A 24,155-nucleotide genomic window follows, 5' to 3' on the forward strand; every position below is an offset into this window, starting at 1 on the left:
TATGGGAGGGAGGAGAGTTATTGTATGTGCATGTCAACACAGGGTGACCTTGCAGCGTGCAGTGCGTGTCTCACTGCTGGGAGTCTCCCTCTGCCTCTACAGAGGTTGGCTTTTTGTCTACTGGAGAACTGTGTGTGTGTGTGTGTGTGTGTGTGTGTGTGTGTGTGTGTACACGTGCGCTGGGGCTTTATGCAGGATGTGCTCCTATGACTGAGCAGGGAAATAGGGAAATCGGTTTGTCTGTGCTGGGATGTGTGCCTGTGCAGTGGGTTGTGTTTTTGCGCAATTGGTAAGACAATAACAGAGGAACCAGTTAACAAGGAAGAAGCAATAGATAAATTTGAGATCTGAGCTAGGAAGACATCAGAATGAACATCAGTTCTCCATACAGTTGGACAAACTACTGGTGGAGAGGAAAACTAAAGTCTGTGCTGGAAATATTATCAGTGTAGACACAAAAGGCCTAATTGCATATTCGAAATCAAAGCAGTCTGTTCATGAAGAACATCCATCAGGTAAGTTAAGTTTGTGAATTGTAGATCAAATTGTTTTCAATGCTTCCAGTACACCTTCTTTAAAAAAAAAAAAAAAAAAAAATGGGGCCTGCTGCTCCAGGTGTTTCCTGGCATGTTGAGAGGTACAGGGTGATTTAACAAAAAAAAATTTAACACACTGCCCAGAATGTTCATCATGTGGTACTAGTTTCATATTTGGTCCTGTTCAAAGACACACTGCCAGGCCAAATATTTATCTTCCCTCAAATAACATAAATACATGCATGTGTACCACTGTATTACACTGCTAGGAACCACTCTGCATCATTTTAGACAATGTATTTCAGCACATGTGAATTTGGCATGACACTGTATCTTGGAACAAAGGCAAACAGGAAAATAAAGCACTACACGATGATCACTGGAAACTAAAGCAGGCTTTGTATTTTGACATTTCTGGGTAGCCCTCCTGGTGTGAAATTTAAGCAATGTCCCTGACAGGATGATACGCTGAGCCTTGAATAACGTGCAACATCTTGATGCCAGCATGTACCCTCCACTATTTGAGCAACAGGTATCTCTCAGGCAGCTGTGTTTATCTACATGATATATGGGAGGGAGGAGAGTCATCGTATGTGAATGGTGTGCGCATGTCAACACGGTGACTTTGCAGTGTGCAGGGCGTGTATCGCTGCTGGGAGTCTCCCTCTGTGTTTACAGAGGTTGGCTTTTTGTCTACTGGAGAACTGTGTGTGTGTGTACGCATGTGTGTACGTACGCTTGGGCTTTATGCAGGGTGTGCGCCTATGTCTGAGCAGGGACATAGGGCAATCTAAAAGAAAAACTGATGACTGCTTCTTTCCATTAGCGAATGACTTGGGTGAAGAAAAATAAATGTTTGGAATCATAGTTGTTTCCTATTGTTTCAAATTCACATGTGCTTCAGTTAACACACTGCCCAGAATGTTAATCATGTGGTACTAGTTTCATATTTGGTCCTTTTCAGAGACACATTGCCGTGTCAAATATTTCTCTGTCTCTCAACAAGCAATATTTACCTGATTCTGTTGGGAAAAAAAATAAAAAGTTGTAGGCCAAATGGTGAATGACTGCTGTTAATGATTCAGGAATCACGAATCAGCAATAATTAGGAAACTTGATCAGCCGGTAGCTAGTCATTGCAGCCTTGTGGACCATTTGCTATCAGAGTTGAAGTTTTTCCGTGTGGTGCGTGTCTTAAAGGAAGAACTACTGGAGTCCAGAGAGAACCTCTGAATGTACTGTTTAAAATCATTGTATCCAGATGGACTGAACATCACTGTCCATACCACCTGATGCACCGCATACCTCTAGAGATCTCTGGACTGCATTGTTTCCACATTTCGAATGTAATTGTCACTCTTGATGCTTTTTGAAAATTCAGCAGTCAGCTGTGTAGCCCCTGAGCAAGCATCCTTGTACTACCTGAGCAAGGCGGAAGCGAAAACTTTGTAGTGGAAATATATTTTTGTTCTTTGGTCAGTCCATCTGTTTGAGTTACTACTTGTCTGTCTATCTATCTATCTATCTATCTATCTATCTATCTATCTATCTATCTATCTATCTATCTATCTATCTATCTATCTATCTATCTATCTATCTATCTATCTATCTATCTATCTATCTATCTATCTATCTATCTATCTATCACCTTAGCGTACCTATACTTAACATGTGTTGGACAGACTCCGTGGTAAAGAATACTTTCCCTACCACCTACAGTTACGAAAATTAGAGGTTTGTTCACCCCTCCATGTAACTGGCATTCAGGATCGGCCCTAATGCGACTTTTTAATGTTGCAGGTTTTACAGATACCTTTCTTAGTGAAATGTTTCCCAAAGTAAGAGTTGAGTCACAATGTCTGTGTTTCTCTCTCAATAGCCCAGCATGAAGTGCTACACGGAGGAGATTTTTGGCCCTGTCTTGGTGGTTCTGGAAGCTGATACATTGGATGAGGCAATAAATATTGTGAATAAGAATCCTTACGGAAATGGAACAGCAATTTTCACCACAAATGGGGCTACAGCTCGTAAATACAGCCACCTGGTGGACGTTGGGCAGGTATGATGGTGGCATTTTCTTCACTATTGTGTGGGCTACTCACACTGACCTGCGCTCAGTGTAAATATGCTTAGTCAGAGTGATCTGTTTTCTGCCATGTGCCCAAAGATGTACTCTCTCCTGTGTTTATGCCAGGGGCTTGCGGACACACTTCGCCTTTGAATGTACAAAGTGTTTGTGCACACTGCTGATGTCTGTGTTTGTACTTACAGCCTCCGCACACTGCCATCTTGTTTCTGTATGGGATTTGCTGACATATCTGTAACATGTTTGCACGTGCTGCTCTAATACAAGTTCACTTGTGCACACTTATCTCTCCTTGCTGTTTATGGTGCCTGTACTTTTTCCGTGTCCCCCGCCCATTTGTGTATATGAGTGCTGTACGCTATGCTCCTGTTTATGTATGTGCACTGCCCCATTTGCCCCTCTTTTATATGAGACCTGCACACCTCTATTTCCTGTGTTTGTTTAGAGATCCTGCAAACATTATTTTCACATGCATGCACTTAAGAATCACTCACTTGTGCAGAAGACCCACACACATTGCCATTAACTTTGTTTTCAGATTGCTTACTCACATTTCTTATTCCTAGGTGTGTTCAGCATACCAGCACATAGTAGTTCCTCCCGTAAACAGAGCCTCCGTTGTTATTGTTACTATATGTAAAACAAACAGTGACAACGACAGTAGGTCTAACTTACAACCAAAACTACCCATCCATCCGCCTATGCACTTACATACCTTGCACCTGCGCACTCGTGCATCTTTTCACCCACCCATTGATTCATACATGGACCCCATCATCCATCAGCAATACCACAAACTCAACAATCACTGAAGTGGGATTTTAGGTACCAGGCAGACCTGTTGTCTAGAATGCTAATTCATGAGGCGTGTGAAATTGCGCTTCTGGTAGCGTGACTAATAGTCTGAGGGGCAGGGGAGTGCTGTCAAGCTGTTGGGTGGGGGGGTTGCAGGCAGTAGTGCTTCTGGTAGTGTGTGATTGCTACTCCGGAAGAGGCAAGACTCGACCCCTGGAATTAAGTAAAAATGTGGTTACAGCATTTTCTGCATTATTGTGGATTGCCACATATTCCACATAATACATTATATGCAGCACAATCTGCACATTTTACCAAAACAATTTTGTTTCTAGGTCAAACGCTTCAAAAGTTATAAAAATGTAGAAGCATGTTTCTGCTCCACGGGAGGCCCCTTCCAAAGGTCTACTAGTCACCTGTCTCTTTTATTCTGTATTTGGGGGTTATATCGGTACTAATGGGGTGCGACTTTGGTCCAGAGAGTGGTAACATGTAAACATTTTAAAATGTGGCACATTATGTTATAATTCACCTTTTTGCTGCATAATTTTGTCCACCCTGCTGCATAATGTGGTCCTTTACTCATTTCCAATGGCCCTGGTGTTAAGAGTACTGTCTCTAACACACACTGTATGTGAGGAGTGAGAATATTTCTGGTAGTGGGTGACTGCTGGTCTGTGAGAGGTGTGGGAGTGCTGTCTGCATTTTAGGGTTTTGCGCTTTTTGCACCAAAATGATTTTAACAGTTCCTTCATATTTTAAGTGATGCCATGGCTGAAGTGGTGGTCTCACTCTTGGAAGAACATTACTGGAGTCGTTTCTAAGTAAGGTCCCCTTCTCTGCTTGCGCATCTGTTTGATTCCCTGGTGTGGCTGCCCGAAGATTAAGTGGTGCTTTAATGACCCAAGATGTCCATTTATTTACTTTTAAGAACTGGTGCCAAGTGACTGCTGGCAGACCACTCGTACCCATCACTAGCCCCACTGCTTGGGATATCTAGTCCCTCACAGCTGTTTGTGTTTACTGTTGTCAGCAAGCATCAGTTACATGCATGAACAGTGTTGTGCCTCCCACCCCTCGGACTGCAGCAGTTGCAGACTCCTGCTCTGGACACTGCCTCCATCCATGCTTGCACAGCTATGCAGCAGTTTCAAGACACTCTTCACGATCTGACGCCGCTCTTAGTGCACCAATCCCGAAGCCCCTCCAGCTTCCCTGAGTGCACATTCTGGAAAAAGAAAGTTTATTGACAAGGTTAATTAAAACCATCACAATTCAAGCGTGCATACAATATAAATACTTAACAACTCACTAAATAAGTTAAAACTCTTAAAGACATGATTTGCCTACAAAAAAAAATCATAATAATAATGTTCGATGGCATCTGTCGCTGTAGATACGCATGTTCTGCAATAGCTCGCCATCTGGTGTTGGGCCGGAGTGTTACAAGTTGTTTTTCTTCGAAGAAGTCTTTCGAGTCACGGGACCGAGTGACTCCTCCTTTTGTCTCCATTGCGCATGGGCGTCGACTCTATCCTCGATTGTTTTTTTTCCGCCATCGGGTTAGGACGTGTTCCTGTCGCTCCGAGTTTCGGAACGGAAAATTAGCTAATTTCGGAAGATTTTCGTCGGTATTGTTGCGTTCGGGATCGGCGTACTTCCATTCAACACCGCATCGAAGATCGAACAGCTCCGGTGCCCTTCGGGGTAGTTTTTTCGATCCTCCGTCGGGGCCTGGTCGGCCCGACCGCGTGCTGAAGAACGCCGATGGAACGGACCCCGTTTAGTTTCTGCCCCAAATGCCACAATAAATACCCCTACACAGACCAACACTTGGTCTGCAACCTGTGCCTGTCACCTGAGCACAGCGAAGACACCTGCGAGGCCTGTCGTGCGTTCCGGTCCCGAAAAACACTCCGAGACCGTCGAGCCAGAAGACTTCAGATGGCGTCCGCACCGACAGCCCACCGGGAGTTCGAGGAACAGGAAGAGGAAGGTACCTTCTCGATCCAAGACTCCGACTCCGAAGGATTCGACGATACACAAACCGTGAGTAAGACGTCGAAAACCACACAGAGGAAGATTTACAAGGCCCAGGGGACGCCACTGCCACCAGGCCATGGCTCGACCCATAAATTCGGTGACCGACCATCGGCACCGAAAAAGGCCCAAACAGTGCCGAGATCGTCCGACTCCGGTCGAGACACCGGCACGCAGCCTTCTCGGGACCGAGAAAGTGCTGGAGACAAGCCTCGACACCGAGATGCCGGTGTGGACACGGCTCGACGCTGAGACAGCGGCACAGAAACAGATCGACGCCGAGAGGTTTCGGCCCCGAAAAGGGAAAAAAGTCACCTCGGAGCCGAAAAAACACGCAGACAAAGTTTCGATGCCGAAACAAACTGCAAGCGACCCAGCTTCAGGCTCTTATACAGAAGAGCACTCGCTAACCTCCCAAATGCAGAAGCATAGGTTTGAGGAAGAGCTACAAGCAACTGATGTGGACCATACGCAAAAGCGTATCTTCATTCAGCAGGGGACAGGAAAAATAAGCACCCTTCCCCCCATTAGGAGAAAGAGGAGGTTGGAGTTCCACACGGAACAAACACCACAACCAAAAGTGGTGAAAAGAGTTACACCACCACCCTCACCTCCGCCCGTGATTGACGTTTCACCAGCACAAACTCCATCACACTCCCCAGCTCACACCACCATGAGCCAGGGTGACCAAGATCAGGACGCATGGGACCTATACGACGCCCCAGTGTCAGATAACAGTCCGGAGGCATACCCTGCGAAGCCATCTCCACCAGAAGACAGCACCGCGTACTCTCAAGTGGTGGCTAGAGCAGCACAATTTCACCACGTAAGCCTCCACTCAGAACAGGTCGAGGATGATTTCTTATTCAACACACTCTCCTCCACCCACAGCTCATACCAAAGCCTGCCTATGCTCCCTGGTATGCTCCGCCACGCAAAAGACATCTTTAAGGAGCCGGTTAAAAGTAGGGCAATCACACCAAGGGTAGAAAAAAAGTATAAGCCGCCTCCTACGGACCCGGTTTTCATCACTACACAGCTGCCACCAGACTGTGTCGTTGTAGGAGCAGCTAGGAAAAGGGCCAACTCTCACACATCTGGAGATGCACCACCCCCAGATAAAGAAAGCCGCAAGTTTGATGCAGCTGGTAAAAGAGTCGCAGCACAAGCTGCAAACCAGTGGCGCATCGCGAACTCCCAGGCACTACTTGCGCGCTATGACAGAGCCCACTGGGACGAGATGCAACATCTCATTGAACATCTGCCCAAGGACTTACAAAATAGGGCAAAACAAGTGGTTGAGGAGGGACAGGCCATCTCCAACAACCAGATCCGCTCCTCCATGGACGCTGCAGATACAGCTGCACGGACAATTAATACATCTGTAACTATCAGAAGGCATGCATGGCTCCGAACGTCTGGATTTAAACCAGAGATTCAACAAGCAGTTCTCAATATGCCTTTTAATGAAAAAGAACTGTTCGGTCCAGAAGTGGACACAGCGATTGAGAAACTGAAAAAAGATACAGACACTGCCAAAGCCATGGGCGCACTCTACTCCCCGCAGAGCAGAGGGAATTACAGCTCATTCCGTAAAACGCCCTTTCGAGGGGGGTTTCGGGGTCAAAGCACACAAGCCAGCACCTCACAAGCCACACCGTCCAGTTACCAAGGACAGTATAGAGGAGGTTTTCGGGGACAATATAGAGGAGGGCAATTCCCTAGAAATAGAGGAAGATTCCAAAGCCCCAAAACCCCTACTACTAAACAGTGACTCACATGTCACTCACCCCCTCCACACAACACCAGTGGGGGGACGAATAGGTCATTATTACAGAGCATGGGAGAAAATCACTACAGACACTTGGGTTCTAGCAATTATCCAACATGGTTATTGCATAGAATTTCTACAATTCCCTCCAAACATACCACCAAAAGCACAAAATTTAACAACACACCATTCCAATCTCCTGGAGATAGAAGTGCAGGCACTATTGCAAAAGAATGCAATCGAATTAGTGCCAAACACACAAATAAACACAGGAGTTTACTCACTGTACTTTCTGATACCAAAGAAGGACAAAACACTGAGACCAATCCTAGACCTCAGAGTAGTGAACACTTTCATCAAATCAGACCACTTCCACATGGTCACACTACAAGAAGTATTGCCATTGCTAAAGCTGCACGATTACATGGCCACTTTAGACCTCAAGGATGCTTATTTCCATATACCAATACACCCATCGCACAGGAAATACCTAAGGTTTGTATTCAAAGGAATACATTACCAATTCAAGGTACTGCCTTTCGGATTAACAACCGCACCAAGAGTCTTTACCAAATGTCTAGCGGTAGTCGCAGCACACATAAGAAGGCAGCAGATACATGTGTTCCCATATCTAGACGACTGGCTAATCAAGGCCCATTCGTTAATAGAGTGCTCAAATCACACAAATCATATCATACAAACCCTCTTCAAACTAGGGTTCACCGTCAATTTCACAAAATCCAAAATTCTGCCACGCAAGGTACAACAATACCTAGGAGCCATAATAGACACATCAAAAGGAGTAGCCACTCCAAGTCCACAAAGAATTCAAAATTTCAACACCATCATACAACGCATGTATCCAACACAAAAGATACAAGCAAACATGGTATTACAACTCCTAGGCATGATGTCATCATGCATAGCCATTGTCCCAAACGCAAGACTGCACATGAGGCCCCTACAACAATGCCTAGCATCACAGTGGTCTCAAGCACAGGGTCACCTTCTAGATCTGGTGTTAATACACCGCCAAACTTACCTCTCGCTTCTGTGGTGGAACAACATAAATTTAAACAAGGGGCGGCCTTTCCAAGACCCAGTGCCACAATACGTAATAACAACAGATGCTTCCATGACAGGGTGGGGAGCACACCTCGATCAACACAGCATACAAGGACAATGGAACGTACATCAAACAAAACTGCATATCAATCACCTAGAACTTCTAGCAGTTTTTCAAGCACTAAAAGCTTTCCAACCAATAATAGTTCACAAATACATTCTCGTCAAAACAGACAACATGACAACAATGTATTATCTAAACAAGCAGGGGGGGACGCACTCCACGCAGTTAAGCCTGCTAGCACAAAAAATTTGGCATTGGGCAATTCACAACCAAATTCGCCTAATTGCACAGTTTATACCAGGGATACAAAATCAACTCGCAGACGATCTCTCTCGAGATCACCAACAGGTCCACGAATGGGAAATTCACCCCCAAATTCTGAACACTTATTTCAAACTCTGGGGAACACCTCAGATAGACTTGTTTGCAACAAGGGAGAACGCAAAATGCCAAAACTTCGCATCCTGATACCCACACAAACAATCCCAAGGCAATGCCCTATGGATGAACTGGTCAGGAATATTTGCTTACGCTTTTCCTCCTCTCCCTCTCCTTCCTTACCTGGTAAACAAACTCAGTCAAAGCAAACTCAAACTCATATTGATAGCACCAACTTGGGCAAGGCAACCCTGGTACACAACGCTGCTAGACCTATCAGTGGTACCCTGCATCAAATTGCCCAACAGGCCAGATCTGTTGACACAGCACAACCAAAAGATCAGGCACCCAGATCCAGCATCGCTGAATCTAGCAATCTGGCTCCTGAAATCCTAGAATTCGGGCACTTACAACTTACCCAAGAATGTATGGAAGTCATAAAACAAGCCAGAAGGCCATCCACCAGGCACTGCTATGCAAGTAAATGGAAGAGGTTTGTTTGCTACTGCCATATTAATCAAATACAACCATTACACACAACTCCAGAACAGGTAGTGGGTTACTTGCTTCACTTACAAAAATCTAACCTAGCTTTCTCTTCCATTAAGATTCACCTTGCAGCAATATCTGCATACCTGCAAACTACCTATTCAACTTCCCTATATAGGATACCAGTCATTAAAGCATTCATGGAGGGCCTTAGGAGAATTATACCACCAAGAACACCACCTGTTCCTTCATGGAACCTAAATGTTGTCCTAACTAGACTTATGGGTCCACCTTTTGAACCCATGCACTCCTGCGACATACAGTTCCTAACCTGGAAGGTGGCATTTCTCATCGCCATTACTTCCCTAAGAAGAGTAAGCGAGATTCAGGCGTTTACTATACAGGAACCTTTTATACAACTACACAAAAATAAAGTCGTCCTAAGAACCAATCCTAAATTTTTGCCAAAGGTTATTTCACCGTTCCATCTAAATCAAACAGTGGAACTTCCAGTGTTCTTTCCACAGCCAGATACCGTAGCTGAAAGGGCACTACATACATTAGATGTCAAAAGAGCATTAATGTATTACATTGACAGAACAAAAAACATCAGAAAGACTAAACAACTCTTTATTGCATTTCAAAAACCTCACGCAGGAAACCCAATTTCAAAACAAGGTATAGCCAGATGGATAGTTAAATGCATCCAAATCTGCTACCTTAAAGCTAAACGACAGCTGCCCATTGCACCAAGGGCACACTCAACCAGAAAGAAAGGTGCTACCATGGCCTTTCTAGGAAACATCCCAATGCAAGAAATATGTAAGGCAGCCACATGGTCTACGCCTCACACATTCACCAAGCACTACTGTGTAGACGTGTTATCCGCACAACAAGCCACAGTAGGTCAAGCCGTATTAAGGACATTATTTCAAACTACTTCCACTCCTACAGGCTGATCCACCGCTTTTGGGGAAATAACTGCTTACTAGTCTATGCAGAACATGCGTATCTACAGCGACAGATGCCATCGAACTGAAAATGTCACTTACCCAGTGTACATCTGTTCGTGGCATCAGTCGCAGTAGATTCGCATGTGCCCACCCGCCTCCCCGGGAGCCTGTAGCAGTTTGGAAGTTACCTTTAATTATTTATATATGTATCATCTCAACCTTAAATAGGTGCATACTTAGTCACTCCATTGCATGGGCACTATTACTACAATTCAACTCCTACCTCACCCTCTGCGGGGAAAAACAATCGAGGATAGAGTCGACGCCCATGCGCAATGGAGACAAAAGGAGGAGTCACTCGGTCCCGTGACTCGAAAGACTTCTTCGAAGAAAAACAACTTGTAACACTCCAGCCCAACACCAGATGGCGAGCTATTGCAGAACATGCAAATCTACTGCGACTGATGCCACGAACAGATGTACACTGGGTAAGTGACATTTTCATTATACGTCATAAAAACCTGCTCCACTTATTGCAGCCTTGTTCTTAATCGGTTTTCTTGCTCCCATATTGCAACAGCATTGTTAATTGCTAAAAATACATTTCCCTAACCCATTTTTATAGCTAAAATTTGGCTGCAATTAGCCATTTAAAACTTTTTTAACACCAATAAACCATGCTCTCGTGGCTTAGTTTATTCCCTAGCTCTTTTTGGGCCTGTACCATAAACTTGGTCCCTCAACAAGAATATGGGATTGAGCAACCGTTAAGCCAACTAATAATGTCTGGCCTACATGAACGAATATTTAATGACCTGAGGGTATTTTTCATGTACATTTTCCTGAGGCATAGTAAAGCCGGACACACACACAAAATATGTTCTAATGATTCTAATCTATACCCACACAGTTGGCGAAGATGTGTCTGTAATTGCTGTCTCCATGAGGGGACCATGTCTTTCGTTTCCATCAACCCAAATCGAAAAAGCATAAACCGGTGTTTTAGTGACTGGTTGAAGGATGCAATTAGATATTCCTGAGCACGTAAAGTTTTATATGTTGTTAAAACGGTCCATGCATGCTGTCTTCTTGCCAGTTTGTTTATCAAAAGTCAAAGACTTCATTTTAGTGATAGCGTTTGCCTCCTGATAGAACTCCCCTTTACCCAGGTTCTGCTCTCAAGCACCTCGCAAACCTAGCACATTTATGCAAATATTTAGGTAGTGACCCCCAGGTGCCCTTGTCGTTATGATGCTGTTGCTCCTCAATTTCAGTCCAACATAGGTTGTTAGTGCTATCAGTCTCTGCTGCGCGCATTCTCCAGCATAGTTTAATAAGGGCACATTTGCTTTGATGTTCGTAGTTTTTCAAACCCAATTCTAAGCGAACCGGGGCTGGAGATGCTGAACGTGGAATCCAAAAAAACACTTTGTAGGCTTTCGTCTCGACTCGATTGAAATAAACTGCCTCCGTTCCCAACATAATTTTTGCTCCATAGGTGACGGAAGGGATTAGTCTTATTGCCATGACCGAAAGTAGGTGTGTATGATGGGCAGTTTAATTTTAGTTTGAGTACTTTGAAGCCAAAGGTCAATTAGTGGGCTTTGGCCTGAGCAACAGCAAACTGTGGTTTAAAAGACCAGAGGCAATCAATAGTAAATCCCAGGTATTTATATGTTGCGGGGGACCTCCACCCGGGTTCCGTTTAAGTACCATGAAGCAGATTTAAATTTCTTGTCGACCAAGCGGACAACTTTTGTTTTACTCAAATTCAGTTCCAGACCTTGCTTTGTCATCTGCATATTGCAACCATGCTATTCCTTTCCTGGCCAGTATTGGTGGATGACTATTCACCGGGGCGAGAGCCTCCACTAGGTCTGCAAGATATAAATTGAACAGTGTGGGAGCTAGTACACATCCTTGTTTTAGTCCTTTTGCTGTTGATATTCTGTTGGTAAGGTGGCTACTAGACAGGCTGCATAGAGTTTTGCTTTCACATCTATCAGGGCTATAAGCCTATAATTTGAGGGAGTTGCCGGATTAACTGATTTATATATTGGATGAATAATGCTACCTTTCCATGATTCTGATAGCCCTGTGGTGCCCTGAAGGTCGTTCAAAAGCAATGACAGATAGTGAGCCCAGTATGAGGGGTCCCCTCTAAAAAGGGCATTTGGAATACCATATTGGCCAGCTGCCCCTTCCAGTTTTAGTTTCTTACTGAGATTAGTCCGCTTTTCGATGTCTATATTCATTAGCGCATGTTTTGGTTCGTTATCTGATAGAGATAGATTGATCTGTATTGTCACTCTGAAGCCGAAATTAGTCTTACCTGAGTTACCAGCTGCCTTAATGGCCTCCTCCTTCTCGTGGAGCTCTGAAAGTGAAAACATTGTTTGTACGTGGGCTTTTCATGTAGCAGCATCGATGCCTGCGTTCATATGTCGTTTATTTTCCCTGATTTAATCAGTTTCAGTTCCGAAAACTTCTTATTATTTTTCTCTTTGTTAGACCTGAGTAGCTTAGTCAACAAGTCCTCTTGGTATCTCTGTTTTGCCATCCAGCAATTTTTCTTGTTTTTGTCTCTTTATTCAAATAGCCTTGTGTTTTCAGATTTCCTGCCCCATTGTTTGTCCTTACAGACTTTTTTAAATTCTCTTGAGACTTGATTATTCTGATAATGCAGTGCATTATTATACCACGGCTTTTCAATTCTGCCACTCTTAACTTTTTTGTTTACCTCTGTGACCGAAATTGGGGCATGTTTTTTGATGAAAAATTTGGTAATTAAGGAATCGCTCAATTGTTTCCAGGCTGCCACTTGTTTTCCTGGTAAATAATCTTTTTTTTCCCAATTTCTTAATATTTCTTTAAGCTCTAAAAGTGTGCCTGCATTGCGGTGCACTTCTTCCATTACTTTGCCTAGGCTGTGTCCCTTCCATTTCAATTTCTTTATATCATAAGTCCCTGGAGCAGAAATTATGATATTTGCTGAGGGGCGCAGATTCCATTCGTTCCTAATCTTAATGAGTTGTGGGAAATGATCGCTCTCTGTGTGTAGTTGAATCCGGTATGCTAAAATCGATGACAGTGCGCTTTCATTTATTAATGTGAAGTCAATATTACATTTTTTTGGAACCGCTTGAGACGGTTACTTGTGCGGATTTGGCATCCTCAAAAAGAGGCTCCAGGCAGCACAACCCCAATTTATCAAACTTTGTGTTCACTTATGTTCTGTTAAGATGTTTTGTGCTTCCCTTTCTTAAGTCTAGGTTGAAATCGCCAGACACAATAAAAGTTGCATTCTTGTTTTGCCTCTAACATTTTTATAATGCTGGTCAATGTTTTCGCTGTTTCGTATTTTATTTGGGTGAATGTATACATTGATCAGTAATAATGCTGTATTACTACCTGATGAAACGTTATGTTCCAACTTTATTGGCAGCGGCCAATAGATTCCCAAGTCAATCTGTTTTTATTACCCTGTTGATTTTTGTGAAGCAATATGTTGTAAGGCCCCCTTTAGGGTGTCCATGTTTTTGAGGTTGTTTTGCGGGGACATCTGTCCCAATAAATCCAGAAATTTGTATTGGATCCATACACCATGTTTCCTGCAGCATGATGATTTCAAACTGCTGTAGGAAGCTTACTGCTGCCTCATTAATAACCAGGTTTTTTAGTCCATGAGTATTCCAGGAACATATATGAATGTTTTCTGGATTTTCATCAGGACCAATTATGACTATTATCGTTTGAGTGTTGCCTTCCATCCTGTATGACTGTCGAGGGCATACCAATAAATACCTGTTGGTACGTTCCTTGATGAATCAGGCTTTGGTGCTTTACTATTGTTAGATGTTCCATTCTGTTTTGCAAAGTCTTTTGTTCCGGTAGCAAAGGGTTGGGGTATCGAGATGGTTCTCATTTTTGCAAGATGATGCCCCATGCACTAAACGTTTCTTGATATGCTTAAATTTGGTCAGAAATAGCAGACGTAGCCCAAGATGTCAGCGTTGTCTCTTTGTCTTTATTTCTGGGATGTGGCGTAAACTTGACGGTCACCAATTCTGTTGTAGAAATATGATCCAGGGGCTGAATTGCTTTTATTAACTTCAGTATGGTACCTCTATTTAAGATATCAAATGCCCCCTTCGAGTCGTAGCAAGGAATTAAGAGTAGTTTATTTTCCTATAAAATTGCTTCTTCATGTGGTGTCTGGTGTCCTGGAATTCTTTTTTTTTTTTTTTTTTGCTGCTTTGTTTAAACTCACATCTGACCAAGGATATTGATTTTGGTCTGAAATCTGATTGTGGTTCCCCCAGACTGGTTTATTGTGATCGTGTTATATTCAATGCCTGCAAGTTGGGGGTTGTATTCCCCAGTTTTGACAGTTTCCATCCTGCTATTAGCCCACTGAGTTCCCTGTTCTGGGCACTGACAGATCGTTGTTTTGTGCCCCTGTGGTTCTCTTGAAGCCACCTCTCCATTTGCAGGACTACCGCCCCACTCACTGATGGGAGTTTTAGGTGATTGTTGCTGAGATATTCGCTGATGTCTAGGAGCACATGATTCACACATAGGATTTTCCGGCCGGCAGTTCTTCCACAGTCTGTCTGGCTTTTCCCCTGCTTACTGTTTTATTGCTATTGCCTGTTCTTCCTGATTCCTTACTCTGCAGGCCATTAAATTTAGCAAAAGATTTCCTTATATTACATTGCTGGACCCCAAGGCCCCCCCCCCCCCCCCCCCCCCCCCTTTTTTTTTGTACATGCTTTCCTTTGGCGTTTCTTTTTCCTTTTCGTTAGGGAGGTTTCCTCCACTGTAGAATTATTAAGAGCCAATTCCTTCAATTCGCCCCTGGTTGGGCTTGTTGCTTGTATGCTGAGGTGTGATCTTCCTTCTATGTTGGTCTGAGTCCTTTCCTGTCCAGGAGGACAGTTTTCTCGGAACTTATTACTTTCATTTGGGGAATCCTCAATTTTGTGTTTGCTTTCCTTGTTTGTTTGAGTTCCGAGGGCCTTATTACCGTTACTGCTTAAGAGATCTTGAGTTCTAAGGGTCAGGACTTTTACCTCTTTTAAAATCTCATTTCAAGGGTTCTTTGTGAGTTGTCACCTATAGTGGCACACTGACATGTCACCTGCTGGGCATATGAATGGTTTTGAGCCCTCTTTATCAGATCATTCAATGTTTGAAGCTTATAATCAATGCTCACAATGTGGACAGCCAGAATATTAAGTAGGTCTACCTGAGTATCTTGTTTGTCGGCTTGAAAATGAATGGCTGCCGACATTGCATCCATTGTTGATAGTAGAACCTTCCATGGGTCTCCTGATGTTAATGGATCACCGTTTGACTTGGGTCCCATTTTGTGGACCCTGGAGGCATCAGATTCCTGTTGTTGCTCCTTTACCCTGACTACTTGAGTTGCATGTGTGTCAGGTGTCGTTGGAATTGTTGCTTTACAAACTGAGTAGTTTTTCATTGGTGAGCTTGCGCTGCAGATGGGGCTCAATTTTACTTCGTTATTAGCGATCTGAGTGTCTGTTGGTATACCTGGACAGATATCTGAAAGGTCTATTAGCAGATGTTCCTCTATTATAATGCAGTCAGTATCCTTATCTTCTTGCGAAGGTTGTTTAGGGTACAAGGTACAGCATGAGCTGTCCTCCACCCCACCCCCAATTGTTCCAGTTGCTCAGATTTGAAGTGGAAAAGGCGTCGTTTTGGTGGAATCTGTGGATTTCTGCATTGATCATTAAGCCGGTTTTATTAGGCAAGGGTGTTTGGTGTATTTGTTATTCCCAAATTAGCGCAAGAGCTTTCCACGTCTTGCGCTGTCTCCACAACAACCAAGTCTTTTATATCTGTATCGTTTTGGAAAACCAAGTCTTTTGTGGCGTTGATGGAACTCGACTCCCTGTTTGTAAGCAAGAAATCTGTAATTTTATATCCAAACTTTCTCCCCTGGCTTGGGGATTTGTGTAATGAGTCCTTTGCGCCAGGTTAGGAGGTGTTTTCCTTTCTACAGACTCGCTTTTTGGCTCATACCAGCCTTCGCCTGGGGAGCCTTGCCTTTGTCTCTTTGCCGTTTTTTTCCTTCCACCTGTTAATGTCATCCTTCTACCGCCCCGGGTCTGAGTGTTCTAGCCAACTCCTTTATTAGGTGAAGGACGCATAAATTTGCGCAATGAGTCGAAGTGTTGCTGGTTGCTTCTGCTGAGAGGGCTGCCTACAGCCCAGCGTATTAAGGAAATGCCACCGGTCTCTACACCGCCTCCTTCTTAATTTCAAAGTCTCTGGGGCTCTGTGTTTCTGTGCTCTGTGTGCTACGTTCTTTATTCTTTGTCCTTTTGCCCCGTGGATCTTAACTGTGCAATCTGGAGGCCCCAGGGAGCCTAGAAGCCTTGAAGTGTCTTTCACCTCTACTTGCCTGGGCCTGCACTTGTTGTTGTAATGTTGCGACGTCTGGGCCTTCTGGTATCTCTGGGCCATCCCTGCCTCTACACATAGGGGCCTGGAAGGGACGAGTGATCGTTGTCAACAGGACTGGAGAGGTGGGGGGGGGGGGGGGGGGGGGGAAGCAGATGGCACTGCTGATGGGGGCAAAAGCTGGGGTTGGAGGCTCAATAGTCACAACCAGGAGCAGCAACTCCCCTTGCCCCTTCCCTCGCACCATGCTGCGCTTACCGGCACTTTAGACTTCTTAACAGCCGGCCTGCTGCCACTGCTGCCGTTAGGGCCACGCCGCCGTCCTGCTGCTGCTTTTGAAGACTTTTAATAACTTTGAGGATTTTGTGGCCCAAACTTCTTTGTGTGCCGCTCTCAGGCTTGCGTCCTTGCCCGTGCCCCACATGCGCTCTGTCCTGCCACAAGCCACCTGGTGCTAACGCGTGCTGTGTGCGCCATCAATTCGAAGAAACCAGTGTGCATGTGCGGCAAACTTTCATTCCCATGCTGAGTGTATGTGTGATACGTGACGGGAGCAGCTGGTTCATCACCTAGCAGGATCACTGTGCTGTTGATGTGCCTACGTGCTTGTACTTGAGCATGAATCGAGGAGTAGCATACTTCGACACTAGATAAGCCAGCATAGCCCAGCATATATCCCACCTACCAGTGTCTCTGAGCGCAGAGGTCAAAAGAATACAAAACACAATCACTGCTGGTAAAGAGACAGACTGCACACCACTCCATTTCAGTTCATCCAGGAATGTAAATAACGATTGGTGGGATGGATCAGACAGTCAGAGGTGAGTGGGCTCCATTTGTGACAACTAGAGTATTTTACCTTAATGTCATATGTTCACTTTACAAGAGGCCCCTTTGTGAGCACCCAGTACACCATTTTATTACTTTATCCTCAGGACAGAAAAGGTCAGGGGTGGCTCCTCCATTAGGGCGGAGGAGCGTCCCCACCCTGTCCACCCCCGGCAGCTGCAAACCTTTTACCAAAAAAAAAAAGATAAACTGTTTATTATCGTTTTTTAATAAAAAGGGGTGGGACACAGGCTGTGACGAGCACCGAGGAGGAGTGCACAGCACTCCCCATCAATGAGCATTTATATGTGGCTGGCCGTCTCGGGCCGGGCAAACACACATGCGCAGTAGTCTCACATTCTCCCAGTCTACCTGGGAGCGCCCTGGCTTAGCGCTCCCAGCCAATTGTGATGCTGCTTTGATCAGCGTCAGAACTGGCCGCAGGGCAGGCTGGGAGCCTGTGCCTGCAGCAGAGGAGCAGATGGAGCGGTGCAGCAGCGATGGAGGCAAGTGTTTTTGTTTTAAAATTACTTTTAATTTAATTTTTCTTTTTGCCCACCTAACAGCACCCCAACTTCCTGAAGCCCCACTGCTTCTGCGTGCATGAAAAAGGCAGAGTAGCCCAATGCTTACTAGGGAAGGTGACATGTGGGTAGAGACTCAACCCGCCAAAGCACACAGTAAACATGAGTCAGTTTCCAGCCAACGTTTTTTTTTTTTTTTTTTACTCTTAAAAAGAAAAAGTACTTCAACCTATACACAACTGAATTTCAGATATACTATTGTAAATGTACACAATGAAAGCCTTGCATCTCTAGTCCCTCCTCAGCTAGAGATCTGTGTAAGGCATTTCTATCTGAAGTCCATTCCTATTGTATGTGTGAACAATGGAAACTCTTTTCAGAGCTCCTAGTTTAAAACCCCTTCCTATTGTGAAAGCTTTTCTGTCTTTGACAATAGTGGCAATGTCTGCATTAACTTTATCAGTTATGAGTAAGGGAACAACTTTATAGGCAAACTAATACAATTGTTCCAATGCGTGTAAAGGGGATCAACAAAGGGACAAAGTCAAATCACATTCTAATTGCTACAGCTTTTTTAGTTACTTTTTGAAACTACATATATTTTAGGAGCAGCCAGAGATGTATGTACTCAGTCCTAAAAATGCCTGTTCATTGTTTGTTCTTGTGTTTTTTGTGTGATGCCTGTCCAGGGTACTCCCCATTCTACTCGTTTAAATATATTGGTGCCTAAACCACTCCTTTATTTGTACCCAGTACACACCGATGCCTCCTCCTGTTTGGTTATCCCTGCATGCCCCGAGATATGGTTTTCCTGCACATGTCCATATGTCTGTGGAGTCTGCATGCAATGCCCCTGCTCTGCTGCAGCTATATGCCTGTAACGCCTGCACATGTTGCTGTTGTGCGGACCCATTAGCTTTTCTGACACTGCTCGAGTGCATTTACAGGTTCCCTGCTAATATTGAGCTGTTTGTTCTCTTACAGGTGGGTGTAAATGTTCCCATCCCCGTCCCACTGCCAATGTTTTCTTTCACTGGCTCACGATCATCCTTCAGGGGAGACACAAACTTCTATGGCAAACAGGTAATCTACACAAACATTTGTTGGTTAACGTTGTGCATGGTTGAGTTTAATTATGAAAAATGCAAACAGTAGAATTGTATCCTTTTTTGTACATGTGCTAAGCCCATGGTTGCACGATAAGTCGGCCTTTCGCGTTATTTTCCCAGACACTCCCAATCACCATTATTTCCCCCTCCTACGGTTACCAAGATCCCCGGTAATGTAAATCAGGAAGATGAGTTGGGAGGGAGAAACAGATATTTTCATGACCCTCTTGTAATGAGGCCCTGGTAGGTGGGTGCTTAATTCTTCAGTCTCCTATATGACTGTGGTCCAAACTACTCTGTCTGGATTCATTTGCACTTTTGATCTTGGAGAAGGTAAAGTGACTACAAGTTCAAAGGATAGTTCTTGGCCTATCTGAGCTCAAGCAAAGGATTTTGCCCCAGAAGATTTAGTCTTTCAGGGCACTTCCCACCTGCGATATCCACTTACAAATGTGATGTAGCAGCTATGCTGTAGCCCGGTTTTACCTTTCCGCAGCTGTGCTTGAAGGTCCACGTGACATTGATGGGTTCCATGTCATACCTTTAGTGTTGCTTGATTTGATTCCAAGCGCTGCAGATACAGGGTGCCACAATGTGGTTTGTTGCATAATTGCAGTTAGTTTCAGTTTTTTCCTTCTAATTATGCTTTTGTGACCGTCCCTTTGCTCACTAGCTTTTAGCTAAGCTGAACTAAAACCAAACCATTGAATGGAGATATTCCTGCTCTAGTGTTCATTGTATGCACCCTGCAGAACTTGGCATTATAGGTGCCAGCATGTTTCTTTAAAGCCTCAGCCAGTGAGCCCATTGCCGAAAACCTGTGGATGCAGATGCCTCTGATTGTAGGGACTGGGCATAGGGGACACTGGATGCGAGGGTCTGTTTGACTGGAACATGGGTGGGAGTTTAGTTGAGGTGGGTTTCTAATCCTATGTCCTATCTTGTATTAAACTAGTACGCGTTGCCTCGGAGTCTTTTCTCTGTCCCCCTTGGGATTCTCATGATAGGGCGCTGAGTTGAAACTAAAAGGGTCATAGACGACACTCTCAAGGATCAGCTTTTAGGCCTCATCCACAATGAATACTATGTCTTGCTAACACAGCATGGAGGGAGATGATTGAAAAGATAGGCCAGGTGCTAGCGAGATGCAGGACATATTGCAGCTTTCAATTTGCATATTAAAGAAAGAACTACTAAGTTAATATGGAGAAGTGGTTTGAGAGCTGCAATGCTTTGTCATAACAATAATAGAATTTGCTGAAAAATATGAGGTAAATTAGTAATAAATGTGTTTGAGAAACCCTAAATTTAAGACTAGCCCTGTACGTCCATCAACAGGTCTGTGTGTTATCCATTTTAACTGCTAAGAAGAGTTGGTAAATGGGGATAGACTTCCAGTAAAACCAACATATTCATTTTTCACTGTGATGTGCTCTCAGAACTCCATGAGAATAGGACATCATATGCAGGGTCATTGGAATTATGCAGGAGGTGGGGGTGCAAATTATGCAGCAGGGGTAAGTAAATTATGTAGCAAGAAAAGGCAAATTATGCTGCACATTTTGTGATACTATTACCTAATTATTTTGTTGTTTTGAAATTTAACAATTTCCAGAGATTAGTTGCACTTCATTAGTACCAGTTTAACACCTAAACATAGCAATAAGCTTCAGAAAGTTGACCAGTCATCCTTTGCAAAGGGCCCCTCACTGTGCATCAACACATGTTGCTGCGTTTTAGTAAATTTTGAACCGTTTGAGCTAGATTGTGGCGAATGATAGGTTAGGTGGAAAATGTGTCAAATCTATAATTGTGCGGCTGTGGCTACATTCGCATAATTCCGGTGGCCCTGATCATATGACACATACAGCTGGGCCATCATGCCTCTTTCCTTGATAGAGCATGTGACACAAGGACCAGCTCATTGCAGTATTGAAAAAGGTGTGAGTAATTCATTGGATCGGACACTATGCTGGACTTCAAATTTTGATTACTAAGAAAACAGCAGATTGGAGTTCTTCACCAGATCATAGATTAATAGTAAACGAGATAGCCTGCAGTTTGTTTTTCTTTTTAAGTGTTGCAGTATGTAGTTGGTAAAACATTGGTCTTGCTTGGTACCTGGGGGTGGATGGGTTTACGTCTGGAAGAACCATTGGCACTGTGTAATGATGTGTCCTCAGTTTGTTTCTGTTGCAGGACAGTGGTGTCCTTGCTTAAAAAATACCTCAACTGCTGTCTGTAAGCTGCTGCAGAATGTTGCCCGTCACCTCCATACATTTACCAGCATCTTTCTTTTCCCTTCTGCAGGGGGTGCAGTTCTACACCCAGATAAAGACTGTTATCTCCCAATGGAAAGAGGAAGATGCAACTGTTACTAGCCCTGCTGTTGTGATGCCAACCATGGGTCGCTAAGCCCTCTAGATGAACCAACTCTTTCTACATAGACTGGTGCCGACATCTTAAGGGCAACTCACTAACTGCATCATGCCTATCTGCTGCTCACTACCGACTGTCCTAGCATTCACCTTTCTCTTTGTTCTCCTTTTATTTGTTTCCATGATCCTCATTTTTGGTCTCTCCTCTGCTTCTCTAGATCATGCACTGTGCTTAGAAAGCACGTTGATGTATATGCAGGGGGTGGGGTTTCTCATTGCTACTCCTCAAGTGTTCAGGTTAACCTTACAGCCTAAGTTGAACTGTTTGCGGGGTAGTTGAAACAGAATATAGTACCCTGCTTCGGATAAACCTTATTCCTTGGGGCTTATCCAGCTAGAGGTGCTGTCTAATGTTGGTCCCATTTAAATATTGACTTTGTGTCCTTTTGTACATTCTATATAGTTTTCTACATCCCACTGACTTACAAATGTCTGTGTGCTGCTGATGTACTTCTCCAGCCCTGCTGGATTTTGTAAAGATGCCTAAAAGGCCTACACTAATGGTCCTTTTATTCTGGATTCTAATCAGGTGTTCCCAGGCAGTGATTTGCCACATATTTACTGTTTGTCTAAGTTCTGCATGTATCAAAAAGGATTGGATAAGTACTAGAGTTGATCTCTGCACAGTGATCCCTTGGGGTAGATTATACATTAACATTGTTGGTGAGAGTTGCAACTCCAAACTCCAAAGTACAAATACAGTTTTCTTAATGAGATTCAAAGTCCCTCCTGCTAAAGGCTGCAAAACAGTGGAAATGTAATGGTTACTCGAAAAACCTCAGCTTGGTTGTGGTGTCTGCCTAATCCATTTCTTCTATCAGGACATTGGTTAAACTACCACAGATCTCAAAAGAATAAGAGCCTACATCGCTGTAACCGAAACCATGGTGAAGCTCTGTGGTGTGAGCCATGCACTGCCCTGGTGTGGCTCTCTGCTGAGACTGCTATAGTGAAGCTCTGCTCTCCTGAAGGATCTTTTCCCTGATGGGGCCCAGCCATTATGAAGCTATACCCTGTAAAAGCTCTTCATCCTTGATGGGAGCTGTACCTCGGCGAAGCTATGCCTTAAAAGGGAGATTCCCTTGTTAATCATGCTCTGACTTAGTGCAACTACCCTGCTTCTTGCTGCACATTTTCATACCTCTTTGAAAAGGTTTTGGTTGTACTTCTGGCACAGGACATTCTGAGAATGTGAAATGTTTTTACTCTAAATGAATAGTTCCAAAGTCGTAACCCACTTTTCAGCAGAATGTACTTGGACTCATTTATGCTGACAACTACAGGGTGCTGCTCCTCAGACATCTGCTGACATTGAACTATGTTGTGAATGTTTGGCACAGGCCGCTGATGTACTTTTGTCTCCGGCTAACTAGGTTTCTGTGCACAAAGGGGGTTATTCTAACTTTGGAGGAGTGTTAATCCGTCCCAAAAGTGACGGTAAAGTGACGGATATACCACCAGCCGTATTACGAGTTCCATAGGATATAATGGACTCGTAATACGGCTGGTGGTAAATCCGTCACTTTTCCGTCACTTTTGGGACGGATTAACACCTCCTCCAAAGTTAGAATAACCCCCAAAGTGTCTGCAGGTCATGTGTTTTTTCTCATTTGAACAGTAACTGAAAATAAATCACTGGCACATCTATTTGTGAGACGCAGGCTGATTTGTCTTCTTGAGCATCTAGGGGCAACTGTAAATGTTTGTGTTGGGGCCAATTTTCCAAAAACTAAATAAGTGAAGTTCTTAGGCAGAGATCTGAGAGGGGAAGGTATTTCTGCTGTTTTAAGAAATGGTCCAGTACCTCATCCAATATGCTTAAGCCACCTATCGCACAGGTTACAAAATTCATTTATTTTACCGAAGTTATTAGGCAAGAACAGGTAGCAGTAATGCACACAAAGATAAAAGGCAGATAAAGAAAATTGCCACCTGTGCAACTGATAATGTCATAGCGGATAAGCAAGGTTAAAAATTCTATCTTGTGCTTATTGCTCATGAAGCAAGGTGAAAACTCGCAGAGCAATGCAGAAGCGACAAGTTACCTCTAAAACAGCCTGCCAAGAGGACGTAATGCAAGGCCTGGCCACGCAGAAGAGCCCCAAACCTTCAAGGGGGCCCCATTCACCCAAAGTTCAATAAATATCAGAGATATGGGAGACTTGGGGAGGGTGGGGGGTGATGGCGAGAGGCCCTCATCACATTCTGCAGCACTAAGGAGTATATTTTTCAGAAGGTGACAGCTACTTAGCCAGTTGCCAGGAAAATAGTAAATTTTCTCTGCTGTTTATCCAGCAACCAGGTAAATAGCAAGGATTGTTTGGACTGTTTGACCAGCATCCCTCCAAAAAGCAAAGAAACTAAACCATTTACCTGGCTGCTGTCTAAATAATAGAGATTATGTACGGTCCGGCTAATTGTTATGCAAAAACAGACTTCACCATTTACTCTGCTGCTGGCCTAACATCAGGCATTATTTAAGTATTTGTCCATCAGCTGTGCGAATAGCAAAATGCTTCATTATTTACACTGCAACTGGCTAAATATCAGAGATTTTGTAGGATTCGGTCAACTGCAGTGCAAATAGCAAAGTTCACACTTGACTCAGACTCTGGCTAAACAGCAGAGATTATGTACAATGTGCCAT

At 44.0% G+C, this 24,155-nt stretch overlaps 1 protein-coding gene across 1 annotated transcript in view; it reads left to right on the plus strand.

Moving 5' to 3' along the window:
• ALDH6A1 (aldehyde dehydrogenase 6 family member A1) overlaps positions 1-23,162 on the plus strand; it is an 80,791-nt gene extending 57,629 nt beyond the window's left edge. The window contains exons 10-12 of the mRNA XM_069208504.1: positions 2,416-2,595; positions 18,946-19,044; positions 21,381-23,162. Of these exons, the coding sequence (XP_069064605.1) occupies positions 2,416-2,595; positions 18,946-19,044; positions 21,381-21,485 (384 nt within the window). The 3' untranslated portion in view covers positions 21,486-23,162. The remainder of the gene's footprint in view (positions 1-2,415; positions 2,596-18,945; positions 19,045-21,380) is intronic.
• The last annotated feature ends 993 nt before the right edge of the window (positions 23,163-24,155 follow it).

The sequence above is a fragment of the Pleurodeles waltl genome, chromosome 9 (genome assembly GCF_031143425.1).
Source record: "Pleurodeles waltl isolate 20211129_DDA chromosome 9, aPleWal1.hap1.20221129, whole genome shotgun sequence".
In the NCBI taxonomy this organism is placed as follows: Eukaryota; Metazoa; Chordata; class Amphibia; order Caudata; family Salamandridae; genus Pleurodeles; species Pleurodeles waltl.